This window comes from Culex pipiens, chromosome 2, assembly GCF_016801865.2.
Source record: "Culex pipiens pallens isolate TS chromosome 2, TS_CPP_V2, whole genome shotgun sequence".
Taxonomy (NCBI): Eukaryota; Metazoa; Arthropoda; class Insecta; order Diptera; family Culicidae; genus Culex; species Culex pipiens.
The window spans coordinates 41,204,847-41,222,678 of NC_068938.1; the positions used below are offsets into that span (position 1 = coordinate 41,204,847).

Below are 17,832 nucleotides of genomic sequence, written 5' to 3' on the forward strand. Positions count from 1 at the left end.
TGCTCATCTGATTTTGAAATATGTTATACTTTTATATACCGTAAACCGGGGTGGCTTTGATAGGATTTCAATTTGTTTATAGAATGTTTTCCAACAGGTAAGGTTTTTCTCAAGATTATTATTTTTTAAAACATGTACTGGGGTAGACTACACAAAGTCCATGCACTATTTTGGAAAAAAAAAGTTTTTTCAATAGTGTTTAGACAAATAAATACGTTAAAAATTCTTAGTTTTAATTCCGGGGTGATAGTTTTTCTTGTTATAGTTTTTCTTGTTAAAATCATATTTAAGATGTTCAAACTTTATTTGTACGTTAAATGTACCATCACTAAAGCAGCTGATATAGTTTTTAAGAAAAAAAATCAATGTTTATATTTGGTTAACTAAGTTTATCAGCATTTTAACAAAATACATATAAATTTTAGGTAAAATTGCTAAAAAGTCGGAATTTTGCCTGAAATTTGTTTAAACTAGTTTTGTTAAACAATTATCGTTTTATATTGCATTTTATACTGAATTCAAAGCACGAATCACAAGTTTTCACATTTTACATGAAATTTGTTCAACTGAAATTGCCTATAAATTTGGAGATATTTTTTTAATTTTGTTTCTAAAACACATATTATTTATTATTAACACACTCATTTAACCTTCTCCTAGTGGAAAATTGTCCAAAGAATCCGAAAATGCATTCCGTTTTCCGATTGAAAATCATGTTCATTGAGAAAATCATGACACTTTGAGAAGTTTAAAATAATGACTTTCATCAACATTTTCTTAACTATAGTTAACTAACTTTTTAAACTTTTCAAAATTTTATGAAAAGTTCTTCTTAAAGTACTTTGAACACTTCTCTACCACGGTCAGTATGTTTCTAAAACATTCCTTACGTATTTTAATTGTACTCTTCATTTTGAGGAAAAATCGCAAACCTATCAAAGTCACCCCGGCTATCAAAGTCACCCCGTTTTACGGTAGCCATAAACCCTTTATGAAAGCTGTAATTCATAATCAATGTTCTGATAGCCCCATAATAGAAATGGGCCGAGAATTAGTATATTTCCCCTAGGAGTCTTTAAGAGCCAAAACAAAGCCTTTGAGAAAATTTCAGCAAAATTGGAATGGCGTTAAATACCGTAGTTTATGTTGGTAAGGTTCATGCTCAGTTGCTAGAAATTGAATTTAATTTTTATCATACTCTACTTTAAAAAAGATAATATTCAACCTTCCAAAATTACAGCTTCCAAATTTACATTATTTTTTTCTGTGTTCCTAAGATATGGATTTTAGAATATTTACATGCAATTGTTTGGATACACGCGATAATAGTGTGGAGATTTTTATTTTTATAGGTAAGTCCTCCGAAAAAAGTCAAATCGATGACAACAAAATAAGGTTGTTTTATCCCAAAAAAATGTCAAAGAAATTAAATAATCCCATTGCATGTATTGCTTGAAATATGTGTAATACATTATTTTCAACTTATTACGGTCTTCCTTCGAATCAGGAACAGTTAAGAAATCAGGCAATGTTCAAAAATCGTCGAAAACGATAATTTAACTAAAATATTGGCTCTATACTTTAGTTGACATTTTTTCTCGTGATCTTTCGATTGTTTAAATAACCAACTGCAAATTGAATTGTCTTATATCTGGAGTTTTTTTATTAATTTTTGAAACCGCCTTGAGTCAGGGGTATTAAAAAACACCCAAAAAGCAAAAACTGAAAATTTGGTTTATTGGACCTTTAAAAAAAAACTCCAGATGTGAAAATTAAAAAAATGTAATCCCGTTATCCAAAGCTAATACTTTTAACAAAATTGAAGCGCTGAAATCAACAAAACTCGAGCCTAAATATGGGTTTGAGGATTGTCATTATTTTTGTGAAATTGTCAGTTACAAAAACATCCCACTATTACGAGACAGGTAATGTTCAGGTATTGTTTTGGTAAACTTGGTAAATAGTCACGAAAAGTAGTTATTTTTGTGATAATATTTCTACTAGTGAAATGGCATAAGAATGACCAAAATATAAAAAAAGCAGGAATAATTTTTTTCTCAAAAATGTTCCGATTTAATGGATGTTTCAAATATATGAGATGACTGTATCTTTTAAACGCATCGGCAAGTTTATCACAAGGTTTTAAATAACATAAATTTACTGAAGTTGCAACAAATGGTATTAAACAGACATAAAGGATAGTAGACAACGACTACGAAAAAATCGAGATCCCAAAACGCCCAACGTTTCAACCATTAAGTTGGATCATCTACAAAAGAAAATTGTTTAAAAAAGGTTGGTGCCCATCAATTTTAAAAAGTTTAAAAAAATATAATTTCCAGTCTGAAAAGATGTTTACTTTTACTTTGATTTCCTTTCCCTGGTTTGACCCTTTAAGGCCTGATGAGTCAAAAATGATCCAAACATCAAAATTTTTAAAACTCGCCTATTATTTTCATATGGTCTCAAAATTATTTTCCCATCAATATCTAATCTAATCTAATCTAACCCTATCGCAGCCAGTCTTTCGAGGGCATCCTGGAAAATGCCTTAAGTTGATTAACGCCTAGCACTCTTCTTGTCATTATTAACATTTGCAGTGCCCCAATGCAATATATTGCTTTGAAACATCACAAACGTTAAAGTGGCCAGGCCTACTGCGTAAAGTTAACCGCAAAGATGATTCGTTGAATTGGATTGAGTTTGAACACGAATGTTCAAACAGCAATACAGTTCTGAATCTACAGGGGAGGAAGAAACGTGGGGATCCCCCGCTCACGTTCCTGTTTGTTTAGGCAATTAATCGTTGGGAGCACCATGCTAAGAAGTTTTGGTGCTCCGGGACCCTCAGGGATGGGACATTGTATTTCCACAAATGCCCAGGACATTATATTCCGTGGTTATAGCGCCACAACTCGCTTCTCAAAATTATTTTCCCATAAATAAATAAAAAAATTTTTTTTTCTAATTCGGGCCTGAAAGGATTAAGAGTGGCCTTGAACGATCAGTTTTTTTTTAATATTGTTATTTTTTAAATTTTACATAAAAGCAGACTTTCGGAAAATCAAACCACGTGAACTCTTTTAGAATATTTCACAACCTCCGTAAAATCCCAAATGTTGCTTCATAATAAGCAGACAAAACTAGTCAGTTATTCGCCCTCCCCACGCGGTAGCAAAACTCCAACCTCCAACGGTTACCGCAAACAAAACCAACAAAGCCCCCGTCCCGAATATTAATTGTTCTGCGCGTGTTGACTTGTCATAATTTGCTGGTGTTCCGAAAACAATGTTGATGAAACAATCCAAACCAGCAGCTGCGATTTCCCGCAACATACATGCTCAACAAGACAACGTCTGCGCCGAGCTGGAAAACAATTTCCCGCCCCATTTTCCACACGTTGCTGTTGAAAGTCATATGTGTGGGAGGAGCGCGGAAGTTTTGCGAAATTTTCCACCCCCGCTCCCACCAACGGGCGATGAAGTCAACCAGTAATTAATTTTGCGTGCAACCTGGGGAAGGAAGGCCAACTGCATCGCTATTTATCATCTCGCACAGCAAAATATGCTTGTGGGTGGGATGAAAATCCCTGTTGACAGGATGGATTACGCGTGGTTGATGGAAATTTAGCGGAATGTTTTTCGGGGTTTCTTTTCGGTGGAAATTTTGAGAGGATGAAATTCAAACAACTGTTCCAGCTTGACTCGCAGCAAGTATTTCATCGTGAAAAGGTCAGTCATTTTCCGGAAAACAACTTAACTTTCAATAGAAACTTTTATCGGCAAGTGATTCAATCAATTTTCCGGTCTCATTCCCATAAAACTCCTCCGAAAAATGCCCCACCCGTTTTCACAACCGAGAACCCCTTTGTTTAACGACCGCGATTCAGGAAGAACAAAGTCATCATCCTGGGACACTTGAGTCAGCCGCTGATAAGGATTCGGGCCTTTTTCGTCTTGGTAATACAACTTTCTTGATTTTTCTTCCGACGACCAGCCCACGCACAGTCAGGAAGCGTTTGCTGGAGGATTTGCTACTTTTTCCTGCTCTATCTCAACAAAAAAATTAGCCCTAGATAAGAATGCCGATAAATTCGCAACATTTTCGCAACTAATTTTTTCGATTATATATTTTGTATTTTTTGATTTCGATGAAATTTTTGTATATATTTTTTAATTCACAGTTTTTTTTTTGTTTTTCAATCTATGCTGAAAATACCCCAGAAAACGTAAAGAATTACTCGGCTGCTTCTTTCAAAATAATTGCTTCCAACCCACATCGGGATACTTTTTGTTTGAACAGTCCTCCTAAACTCAGCGAAAAAAAAGGAACAAAAAAATTCCAGATCCTTCCCCAGCCTCATCATTAATAAACTTGCACAAGCCGGGCAAATCGGCATCAGGCTTCAGCGCCTGATTTGGGCTTCCTTAACCTACACGTGTGTATACGAAAATGGGCAAATATTTCATATATTCTCGTGTTGTTTGCAAAGTTTGCGATATGTATACGAACGTGTACTCGTTCGTTCGTCCCCGGTGGGCCCACAAAGATATGCGGCGATACTAGTCGTGGGAGGGTGAATTACGTATGCATGGTTGCTGGGGCTAACCAAACCCCGCCAATGCTCGTACAACATGCTTGTTTGATATGGGTCTGAAATGTGCAAAACTGGGTGGGACAAAAAAAGGAGTACATAAAAACGGCAAATATTTCAATATCAACACCAGAAGCCCGCCGGCAGGTATAAAGCTGGATGAGCGTGGTTAGCGAAATGGGTTGATTCTTGGATGGTGCTTGTAAGAGCGATTATTTTTAATTCAGTGAATTCATTACAAAAAAATATAGCGTTGCTTACTTCGGCTGGTATTGTTATAATTACGATTCTAATGTCCTTAGGACATTTTGATTTCACATTAAATAGGCAATAACTCATATAATGTTCATAACGATCAAATAAATTTTAAATTCTTTGTTTTTGAATTCCTACACTTGCCATTCATGAAAACCATCAATTTTTATAATGTGTTTTTCCAAACAAAATCAGATTTTTGGCAAAAACAATCTGAAACTATCATATGAAAAGAGCGCAAAAGCATTTTGCCAGCTAGAGCTGTTTTGAAAATGCCGAAACAACAGGGAAAAATTTAACAAAACCCGCAGTATTGTAAGGTAGCAATTCTAGGCATTGTTTCACGCTTTGAGTTTTGTGAAATAGTTACCGATTATCTGTTTTTAACGTATTATGGTTTTAAGGAAATAATAAGTGCAAAAAAAAATATTTTGAAAACTACTAAAATATCTCTGTTACCGCTAAAATTAAAAAAAAAGTCAAACAGAAAATTAAAAAAAAGATTTTTTTAAATTTTTTGCTCGTTGAATTTATGAAATTTTCAGTCAATTTTCATTCAATTTCCAGATCAATTAACTGCAAAAAGCTTATCAACCACAAAAAGGTTCCGATCTCGCTACTCCCTTAAAAAAAATCTTACTCTCTTTAACCCCACCCGGGGTGGTAAATCTGATATGGCTTATCGAGGTTTTTACCCATCAGCATGATACGATGGAAAGTTGGGTTGACATACAATGAAAATCTACGTTTCACTTTGCGCCTGGCGAAATTTTTAAAACCTTTTCATCAAATATGAGCGAAAATACTCAAGCAAAAATAATAAATCCAAAAGTGAACATCACCATCAACCGGTTGCATTTTCCCCGGAATCATTGAACAGGAAAAACTCTCCCAACTGACTTTGTGTCTGCACTAAAAAGGGGCGAATCCCACATGTGAGCTTTCCTTTTATCTTTCCAGATAAATTGATAAAATAGGATTACAGCGATAAAAGGGTTCACGGCGATCCGGGACTAAAGTCAGTTGTTTTACCTTCTATTAATTAATGACTAACCATGGAAGAGGATCGGGGGCTTCTTGCTTGCTATTTTTTGTTTCTTTACCTGGCACAGGGGATTTTGCCCCGGAGGACACGTGTTGTTCACGACACGCGAAACTCGGAACTGTTACGACGTCTGCTCTTATTTAATTAATTCTAGCTTACACAAACATGCAATGCCACTTTTTCGCCTTCGTAAGGCTTCTTTCATACGTGCTTCGCTTAGCTCACTGCTGGTTTCTTCCTTTCTTCGGCCATTTTGGCTCATTTGTTAGTTTTTATGTTAGTCAGTTTGTTGGTTAGTATTGGTTTCGTGGGTTAGTACGCATGCAATTCTTACGATCTAGTGTTAGTACGGTTACGTTCATGCATAAAATCATGCTAGTTGGGTGAGTTTGTTAGTTTTCTTCCGCGATTTTCTTCCTTAAATTTGGCATTCCACATGCAGACACCTTTTGTTTCACTGTTTCTCTTCTTGGTAAAACAATAACGTGTGTCCCTCCCCCTTCCATGGTAGTCCTTTTCAAACAGCAAAGTCGTAAACGTCAACCTTTTCATCGGGCTGCCTCTGCCCTGTCGGCGAATATCGAGAAGCCGAACTATACGTCGGGTTCGATTTGCCCCGGTGCCAAATGTTTCCCTTTACCACCCACCGAAAAACTCATTTGTATTCCGTCGTCTCTGCAGCAGATGACGCTCATAAATCACCCTGTTAAGTTTCTTTCTGCGCACCCACCCATCTGATCTCGCAGCGCTGGAAAGACTAAGTTTGGTTAAGGTGAAGCCGTAAGGGACGTTGGAGAATGGTATGATTAGCAAATTTACTGTTTTTAATTTTTCAAGATATTCGTTGGAATTCTTACAGCTTAACTCTCTACAACCTTTAGCTTTTGGACGGGCTTCGATCTAAAAATTCGCCAAAAATCATTTTTTTAAAAATGACTTTTTTAGGGGTCAACTTTGACTGTGTTTTTACTAACATTTCCTATATTTTCAGTAGAAAGAAGTATGTGGTAATTTTTGTAGTGCCCCAGACTATGCCTCTACGCACTTTTTTACATTTTAAATGATGATGGTGCCATTCTATAGCAGAAAATGTGAAAAACAAGCAAAAAATTGAAAAAGTGACTGTAAAATCGTGAAAAAAAATAAATAGGCATTATGTAATTAAATTATGTGGAAGAATAGGCCAAATATTACCAAAAACAAGCAAGATAAATGCATATTAAAATACTAAAAACAAAACAAGAAAAACATAAAACAAGAGAAGTAAAGTTTTTCATAGAACAAAAGTTGCTCAAAATGACCTCCAGAACAATGGAAAAATAAAAAAAACGAAAAAAGGCCAGGAGAGGTTTGAATGTGCTTAAAATATACGGTGGTACATTAGGCACAATTAGGCACAACCCTAATCCTCGTGAGCCCTAAAACACTAAAAAATAATGTATTTTCTCCAAACAGTTCTAATCAATACCTACAACCTTTCCGAAGAATCGATTTCCAATAGAAAAAATCATTTCACCAGATAAAGTTTGTATTTTTTAAAACGCAATTTAGACGCAAAATGGCTTCATTTTAGCTAAGAAATTCATTGGTAAACTTTAACTGAAAAAAAATCAATGTCGTTAAATGTTTAAAAAATCTAGAATCATTGTATACTAATTAAAAATTAAAGAAAAATAGCACAAATCAAGAGAAGTAAGGCTTTTCGAATTCTAATCTCCCTTATCAGATCCCATCGGAACCACACAAATGTTCCTTCCTGATGAGCGCACAGTATCAACTCCAGCGAGATGAAATGAGAAATGGAAACGCAATAAGCGCGATGATGTGCTCTATTATTTATCGGGCCACAACATTTTCCCACAGGACATCCCATATACCAAGCCAAAACCGAACCGAAAACTGCTGCTGCGGAGGTGGGGAAAATGGGAGCCCGGAAAATCCGGTGATCGGAATCGAATTGAACGTGAGCTCAAAAGGATACGTTCTCAGGCACGTCGCCTTCCTTCGAATCTTCGATTAAACGAGCAACAGGAGAGCGTGTCCTGGCGATACCAGCATCGTCATCGACGAGAATGCAAATTAATGAGCGGTTGATAAAAATAGCATTACGGACAATTACGGTCCCTCGGAAACGGTTTCAATCACCGGAGATGGGTTTGAGTGGGGTGAGGGGTGAGAAACAACATGAAACGGTTAGTGTTTGCTTTTGATCTTGAAATGGCCTGCAAAAAATAATAAAAATGTTTTTTTATCGTCTCTTTTCAATTAAACTAACGTTAACAGCATGACAAGTAAACATTAAAAAAAAACTGTGAATTAATTGTGGTCAAATTAACTTACGGAAAATATTAATTTGGGTGAGAGAGTAAATAAGTCAGTTTGTTCACCAATTTGTTTCAACATTAAACAATGTTGGTAAAATGTAAAAAAAAGCTTGTTTTTTCATGTTTATCTTCTCCCACTGTTCAATTCTGAATGTCACATTACCTAATGATCGACCAGGTGTCACGGTTCCCGCCACCAACAGCAACACTGAGCAGTGGTGACGGTCGCCAAACCGCGATTGCGTTAGACCGTGGAATATCGTTCGCTTTGACACCACACCACCCTTTTAAGCGTGTCAAAAGTTTTCAAATAAAGAGCACGGAAAAGGGCAGGACTCGGTTCCCCTTTGGTGAAAATTCATGCCTCTCGGGGTAGCTTACGAGAAGCTTTTCTCAATTCTTTTGAATATTTTATTAGGTACCTCTGGGGAAGAGTCTTGTGACACTGCTGCTAGGTCACCGGTTGCCGAATAAATCGATGTATTAAATTTTAATGGGGTTCTGTTGGATGTCAATTTCCTTGTTGCACTTCAGATTACTTCTCCAAAAAAAAATCTAATACTTCCCACAGAGTACTGTTCAAATAAAACCTCAGAAAGAGCCCATTTCGAGTTGAAAATGACTTTTTCCCCCTTAAGTTTTCTCCACTACCATGAGAATACGAAAGTTTTCCCCCCTCTTCACTTCTCCTCAAGGGGTTCGGTTTCGTTTGCCACAGAGACAAAGTGTAATTATTTTCCGCTCCACACCCAATGCTACCGGTACACACACTTTGCTCGAGCACTCGTGCTAGGACTTGTTTTACGCGGGCAAAGAGCTCCCAGCTCCTTGAATATGGATGCCGGAGCTGTAATTGCAAGTGCCTGAGAGCACGCTCTGTTTGAACGCTTTACTATGGCGCACGTTTAGCAGCAGGATTTCGCACTGGAACTGCACCGTCGAGAGAACGAAAACGGCTCTAGAACGGTGGATTTTATCTGCATTTATTTAACCTGACCGCATAATGATGGTGAGATTTTAGCTGAATGAGTTTCCATGGAAATTCATCGACTTTGGGGAAACTTGACTCATTTTCAAAAAGTGCAGGTAGTAAGCTTCTGCAGAGAAGAATTTCTTAACATAAAGAAAATACGAATATTTTTTATTCAACTTTTTCAGCTTATGATAAGGGAGGTCCAAATCCTTCGGAGCGTTTGGTAAGGCATGTCCACACATCGTTCCTCCCCTGTAGAATCTGTGAAATGTGATTCGTTCATAGAATCCTCTCTGCGGTAAACACAACGCAGTAGGGCTGGCCGCTTTAATTTTTGTATTACATTTTCGGGAGTTCTTAGATGTACTGCAATTATTGATATTGACAGGAAAAAGTGCTTGGGCTTAATCTAATTTTAATCGCAAAACTTTCCAGTATGCTTTCATGGGAGCGTTCTTTTACTACGTATCGCAAAAAATTGGATTTTTGGACCCCTTGTAACACAATTTCCATACAAATTTTTAAAAAAATGTATGGAGCGTAACAAGGCCTCCAACCTCCCCTCCCTCACCCCATCTCCTAACTGCGTTACGTAATAAAAGAACGCTCCCCATTAGACTGGCTGCATTTGTGTTAAATTAGATAAGATTAGATTAGATCATGACAGGGGAGGTCCAAATCCGGGATCTCCTCATGACGGTTGTCACAGCAAGTTCACCCGTACACAAAAAAGTAACCCTGGCACAGCTTCCCACGAAAATTTCAAATCCAATTTCCGCCAAAAAAACACACTTCCGGGCGGCGGGTGTCATCCCGTCATGGTCCGTGCCCTGCACTGCTTTAATTTTTAATTAAAATAACTGCTTTTCTGTCACCCAACGCGCTCCGGGTTTTCACAGAAGCATCGCCGCCGGTGCCGCCACGGAGTGTCCTGTTTTAATTAAAATCCTGATTAATCATCCGCCGTGGCCCAAGTGGACCAACGTTGTTGCAACTTTAGAGAAGAAACGCAAAAAACTCTAGCTTTCCCCAGTGGGGTTGTCCATCTGGTTCTGACAACCTCCGTAAAAAAGAGAATTTCACTAGATAACTGCTGTCGAGGTCTGGGGAAAAGGTCAAATGGCCGCCGACACCGTTAGACACTCGATTGGAAATGGGTTCTAAATTTAGCTTCTTCCAGATCGCGGCCAATCGCTCTGGGTTCGAGCAAGAAAAAGATGGAAATTTATTTCCCGTTATACTGCTATTGGATGATGAGGAATATTCTGCCACACATAAATTGGCGCGGTTATTCTCTCATGACGCAGTATCTTCTCATTTTCAAATATTTTAACGTGTTCAAGAAGTCAAAATAAGTTAGAACGAAATGAAGACTTCTCTGCTTTGTGATTTCTTCTGTCATTTTGGTTTTATTGTTTTCATTTCTCCTGAATTCATATCATTACTTCATGAACTTAAATCTAATTTCCAACCTCCAATCATTAAAATTTTTGTGATTATTAAATTTTCCCAATAAATATATAAATTTAAAGTAAAACTTAAACATTCCTTCTATAACACATCAATTGGTGATTCCGCTGCGAAAGCATCACATTAACACCACACAGACATCTCGGATTGGCACCCATGCACACATCCACATAATCGCCATCATAATCATAATGCAATAAAAATCGATGACGAAGTTAGTGTACTCCCCGGGAGGTCGATTGGTATCTCGGGGCACATCGGCAACATGTGCTCTACTTCAGCTGTCGCACCTGCTTCTTCTTGCCATTTCTTCATGGGGTGTAGTTTTTTTTCCATTTGATTTATAACTTTTTTACTATTTTTAATAGTATTTTATTGCGAAGGAAATTCTTCCTGAATCTTCTAAAATCCATTTTATTAGCTTTTAAGATTCTTATCAATAAAATCAAAACAGGCACTTGTACCCTAAACGGGATCGATAACCACTTAAGGTTGAATTGCTCGCGCGTTATCGAAATTCATCGAAGCTCCAGCAAGCGATTTGCAGCATGCAAAATTCTGGGCAAATTATGCCAACGATTGGGGTGCGACATCCAAGAACGTAAAATTAGATTTTACGAACTCGCGTTAAAATGACTTTTCTTTTTCGAGGTTACCCAACCACGTCACCCTAGGGAGCCGCGCTGGGGCGAACGCCAAGCATTTTACGTTAATCTAATCACGACTAGAATAACCAAATCACGGCCTGAGAATGACTTGGGAAATCGGATAACGATCGTGGTTTTTGATCGGGAAAATCCCAACGTGAAATAATCGGAGCTATGGCAATTATCTTTATAGGTACATCATTTTTTTTTTCTTTTTTCTTAGTTTAGTTTTCCAATTTAACTTAACTGAGTTGCTATTTTAATTTTATAAACATCGATTGTTTTCAAATTGCTCTGTCAGTTATAGTATACATCTAAAGAGATGTACTTAGTACTCATTAGGAGAACAAATCAAAATAGTTTATGTCTTCTATCTTTCGTGAGATATAACGACTCGTGATAATTCATAAAATTATTATTTACTTAATTAAGTTTTTGTTTAGAATTCAAAAGAGATTTTCTTTAATGTTTTTTCAGCACGTTTACCTTTTCTCGATGAGAAAAGTTTGCTGGTGAAATAAAAAAAACTGTTAAAATTAACCATTTATTCTTGATAAGTCCGAGTCCACTTGATTTTTCTCAATTTTCTAACTCAACATTCAACCTAAATCAAGCTCATACTCCAACCACTTCAAACCGCTCCAAAAGTTCATCAAAAGCCAAACCCAACAACGGCAACACTGAAAAGATTTCCGAAAAGTTGTTAATTGCCATTAATTGAACGACCATTCGCAGCCACCGCCGTTGAGGGGTGGCTGTGGCTCAAAGTGGTGCCAAATTGCTGTCGACGGAAGCTCCTAGCTTCCAGCGAACAAGAGGGACGACTTCCGCCAGCATGACAAGGCTGCTGGGAATCGGGGGTGGGGGTGAGGACTGTCAGAACAATGATTCGAAGTGATTTTTCCACCGCCGGAAAACCGGTTCGTGGGAAACACATTCCTCCACATTTTCCTCCCCATCCCCTTCAGCGAAAATGTCTTGCTTTTTATGTGAATAGACAAGATTAGGAAAGTCAAAGGAACAATAATGGATCACCTAATTTCTAGGCGATTCTAACTATCTTCGCAAGTCTAGACAAATGGGCTTGATCAAGGGCTTGATTGAGTAGTTTGCTCAGATTGTTTGACTAGTTTTTTTATGCGATACCAACACATTTTAATCTATTTTAATCGTTTTTGGAACTCTGATGGCAAACTCAACTTAATAACATTGCGGTCCTTCAAAATTGCCAAAAGATATCTCATTCACATTGTCAATGTACATAGGAAATCCATGGCGCATTGGTTGTTTTGAAAAATGCATGTTAATAAAAGGAGAAAACCCCTCTTATTGTTTAACACAAGTATTGATGATATATTTTTAAACGTCTTCACTCAATTTTGTTCATTATTCGTTGCTGCACAGTGTTTGCATATATTTTACATTTTCGGATAAAACAGGCCCAGAATAACAAAAAAATTTGCATCCAAATTTCAAGTTATCAAGTGCTCTAAAAACTGCTGTCCCTATTCAGACTGTAAATCAGTTGAAAGTAACTTTAGAGGCTCATCAAACAATTCGATGCCTCTGTGCTCTCTGGTACTAAGATTACTTGAATTCATGTTGCCACAAACGACATGGCTCAGTATTCTTTTTTATAACAATCATGGGTTCGTGGTAATTTAAAACGATGAATGCCAAAAACTTAAAACACATTTTGTAAGTTCGACATTGCTTTTCAATCTATAAAATGCATGGGAGAGCAGTTGGATCCTTCACTGCTTTTTTATTTTATTTTATTCAATTGTTATTTATGATTAAGTTATAACCTTTTCAATTTTAAAATCACCATAATTTTCTTTTTATTGCGTTTAAAAAAAATCAAGACCCTTTTCTATGTGTTAAAATTTAAGTTTAAAAAAAGATTGTTTTAACAACAATTGTTGACTTAAGAAAATCAGAATTTAAGTGAAAATATGGCAAAAGTTGACCCCAAAAATTCGTTTTTCCTTAGTCAACTTTGACTCCTTCTCATGGTATTTATTTGTCTACTAAATAATGTTCCCAAAGTATTGAAAGTTCAGACAAAAATTAAACTTCATTGTATATGTCTAAATGTGGGTCTCGTGGCGCAGGGGTAGCGGCTTCGGCTGCCGATCCCGATGATGCTATGAGACGCGGGTTCGATTCCCGCCTTATCCACTGAGCTTCTATCGGATGGTGAAGTAAAACGTCGGTCCCGGTTTCTCCTGTCTCGTCAGAGGCGCTGGAGCAGAAATCCCACGTTAGAGGAAGGCCATGCCCCGGGGGGCGTAGTGCCAATAGTTTCGTTTCGTTTGTAAATGTCTACTGTTTTACGAATAAAACCACACCTCACTGTTAAAACAAAAAAAAATCACTCAAATTTTTTCACCCTACCCTGATTAGCTTTGCTAAACAACATCCTCGGCACAGCTCCCCCATTTTATTCATATTAGTTTCGTCCAATTTACCCGTGTGTGTTGATTTTGCATCACCCCTAATTACACACAAACACACACACACACACCCACACTAAAAGCACCTCAAACAAAAGGCCAAACCATCCTCGCTCGCACTGACACCGACCGTTTCGCAGTGGCTTCTTCACAGTTTTTATTTTCTTCTTATTCACGGTTATCATTATCATCAACCAGCCAAACCAATATCAGCACACACACTCTACATAATGAAGATTAGTTACCGTGAATTGGAGTAAGATTGGCTTTTCAACTTTTTTGTACATTTGAACTGCATTTTTTCATCAGTTTCTATTTATTTTACTAATAACAAATCTTGATATTTTTTCAAGTTTTAATCTCTCAAAATTTGTGAACAAAGTTGCACTAAATAACAACGCTTGTTAGTGTATTAGTACGTGAGATATTACTGGGTGGAAAACATCGGAAAATCGATACTCTCCCTCTCTTTTTCACCGTCATTATTCCACCCCTTCAGTCTGTAGAGAGACGTCTCAAAATCAGAGAGAGAATAAGAGAGAGATGACATCAGATTAGAACGAGAAAGCCGCTCCCTCTCACACTTGTCATAAAGGAGGCAGCATAATTTTGCGTGCGGTTTTTCACCCTACACTGCAGCAACCACCCCCTTCAGGATCCCCCCTACCTCCTCTTTCTGAAGGGAGCCCCCTTTTTCCTGGTAGAAATTTACAGATTTCCGGTCCAGCTAGAACCACTACGATGATCCGTGCGAGGTAAACTTTCCCAAACTAGCTTCCGAATGACCGGAAGCACCCACATGGCCACGGCTTCAGTTTTCCAGGGCACGGCCAGCCGAGAAAATACACACCCCGAAAATATCGACAACCACTAGGAGAGTCCTTAAAGCAGGGTGGAAGGGGAGTTCACCGACTTTTCCTGAGACATTGGAAAATTTCCACGATTTTCACCACTTTTCACGGATTCTGTTGGTTTTTCCTGCCCCTCACGTCAACCTCAACACTCCAAACAACCCAATTTTCCACATTTTGCACGAAAATTCCCCCTCGAGGATTCAAAAAACGAACAAAATCAGATTTTTAAGGGTACTTACGCGGCGATGCTCTTGGACAATGGCCACCGCTCCATCGAGGCCTGGTACTTCATGTTCTCGATCTGCTTCTTGAGTGCGTCACGGTCCATGGTTGCTAGAATACTGGGATCCATCGCGCCTGCAAGTAGGTGTATTAGCATATCAAAATCATCGCTCGGGCGAAAAAGTCGGAGAGGAGAAATAAAAGGGGGCGAATTTGAAGAAAGCGAGATAACACGAGAGATTCGCAACTCCGAGGGGGGAAAAACTCGAAGAAACGACGCGCACGTGTGAGTGCGTTTCGGAGGGTGAAATTCGGGGTTGCCCGATGCGACGCAGGGGTCGTGTTTTTCCGGGCGAAGAAAAACGCTTGAAATGGTCGTTGGAGTTGGATGGTTTTGACGCAGATTTTACTCTTTGAACGGTATCACAAAAGATTAAAAGATACAAAAAATTGAGTAGAATATTTACCAAAGAAAAAGCTTGCTTTCCTAAAGATTGATTCGGTTACATGAATGAAAATGTTCATACCAACTTTGTTTCGATCTTAAAATAGGGGTTGGTATGCAAGGTTGCAATTCATTCAAATCTACTCGCATGATGATTTTAGGAATGAATTTGGTCATGCGCAGCAATTAAAACCTAATAGCAGTGACTATTGATAAACGTCACGAGTGACTAGAAGCGGGAAATATAAATTGATTTGACAGTTTAATGAAAGTGATAGCCAATACATTTTATCACACAAACATTTAATTAAAAAGCTATAATTTACAATTCAATTTCAATTTGTTGATAGCATAATCTAATCACGATTTTTTTTATCGTTTTCTTGTTTAAGATCGTTGAGCTCAAATATGATCCCAAAAGTACTCTAAAGTGATTTGGAAATTTTAAATTCAAGATGGCGGGCAAAATTGCGCTTATGAAATATTGAGAAAATGGACCACTCTATATTGGGTTAAGAAAAATTGCAAAAGCAAATCTAACATTTAAAAAGATCCTATAAACATGGGATATCCCATAGCTTATAGGACCCGTTGCTTGTGTGTCTTGTGACACGTCTTCTGTAAAAAGATAGGACGTGTCACAAGATAGCACACAAGCGACGGGACTCTTAAAAAACTGTTTAAATGTTACAAAACTAGGCAGCTGATATAATGAAAGAATACCGATTTGAAAAGCAAATCAATTAATCTGAATCATGTTTTGGGAAACAGAAGTAATGAAAAGTTGCATTCAAAGATTTAAAAAAGTTTATTTATTCAAACTGTACTGTTTTCGATAATATCCGTTTTTCCAAATAGTTTTTCTAATTAAACAAAATTTTCTTGAAAGAATAAAATGTTAAAAGGTTTTAAGAGTCAAAATATAAAAACATATTGCTTAAAAGCCAAATATTTACTCAAATTACCTGCAAACAGTTCATTATAGTCAGAATAAGCTAATATTTTGCCTTCCTCACTGAGGTTAGGCTATAATCCTGCTCTAAAAATGAACTTTGTATAAAAACGTCGTAGACCCACCTTCATGTATACATATCGACTCAGAATTGAAAACTGAACAAATGTCTGTGTGTATGTGTGTGTGTATGTATGTATGTGACCAACAAACTAGCTCATGTTTCTCGGCACTGGCTGAACCGATTTGACCCGAACCTGTTGCATTCGACTTGGTTTAGGGTCCCATAGATCGAGTTTTATACAGATTGAAGTTTCGATAAGTAGTTCAAAAGTTATGTATAAAAATGTGTTTTCCAATATATCCGGATCTCGCATAAATGTATGTAAACTATGTCCGGGTCCACCATCCGACCCATCGTTGGTTAGGTTATCAAAAGGCCTTTCCAACGAGTCCAAAACATTGAAGATCTGGCAACCCTGTCTCGATATATGGCCTCTTAAGTGATATTTATGTACTTTTTTATTCCGGATCAAATTTTTAATTGATGAAATTTGTGTACAACCCCATCATATCAGCCTTTGTTGGTAATGAGTGAGGAAGGCTCCAACCACATAGGTGGATTAAGTTAGTTTTTCTATTATACGTGATACAAAATACCTGAAATGTTTTAATATTTGTGGAAAGTCTGTCAAAATATTTATTCTTTAAATAGAAATGTAAGGGGACCATCCACAAACCACGTGGACACTTTTATGGAAATCTCAACTTGAGCGTATCATTATCACGATGCCTTAAATTCATTTCCATCCCCAATATATTGAATGTAAATTGATTTCAGCTAGCCATAATCACGACTTCGATTAAGTTTTTCTTCCACTTTCCCATCCCATCCCACACCACACAGTGTTTTTCAATTAAGTTACCATCGCATCGTCGCGACGGAAGCATATCCGTTTCACGACGTTCTTCTTCGCCTCCTCCCCCGAACTCCCGGCGGCTCCATCAGGAGGCCTGACGTAAATTCCGAGAAGGAAAACCATTAAATCGACACACACTGACACTGTCAATAAGTGTCCCAGTTTTTTTTTTCGCCCAACGATCCCAGTTCGATGTATTTCCACGAGCGGCGATGGAAAAGGTAAGTTGGTTGGCTTTTCTCTGAATGGCAGCAGAACTACCAACAAGTCGCCGCACAAAACACCTGATGAATGAAAACGGCCAGCATAATGTTGAAACTTGGAATGAAGTGTATTCAAGAATGAAGAGAACCGGTCGCCGGCGGCAAAATTTTGTTTTCCTCTTCGGATTTTCAACTCAGGCTCGAAAGGAAACGGCTGCTGGAGAGGAACTAAGTTGATATCTTGTTTCCTGGAAAATGGGGACAGTCGTGACTTTTCACGGTAGAAAATGGACCTATGGTTAGGAATTCATTTCAACTGTTTTTAACATCTGCTTTTCTTCGGTTTTGTTCAGTTATCATCCCAATTATTTCAACACCTCGTGCGGGTAATTTGATATCAAATTATCACACGATTACCATTATACCATCTTTATTTTTACTCCAATGCTTAATTTGAAGTCGTGACTTCCAA

The 17,832-nt window shown here is 37.6% G+C and overlaps 1 protein-coding gene across 4 annotated transcripts in view; it reads right to left on the minus strand.

The window, feature by feature from the left end:
* The window catches only part of LOC120419674 (guanine nucleotide-binding protein subunit gamma-e), a 31,824-nt gene that overhangs the window by 11,040 nt on the left and 2,952 nt on the right, over positions 1-17,832 (minus strand). For all 4 annotated transcript variants that reach the window (XM_039582476.2, XM_039582470.2, XM_039582453.2 and 1 more), the window contains exon 2: positions 14,858-14,975. In XM_039582476.2, the coding sequence (XP_039438410.1) occupies positions 14,858-14,970 (113 nt within the window). In that variant the 5' untranslated portion in view covers positions 14,971-14,975. The remainder of the gene's footprint in view (positions 1-14,857; positions 14,976-17,832) is intronic.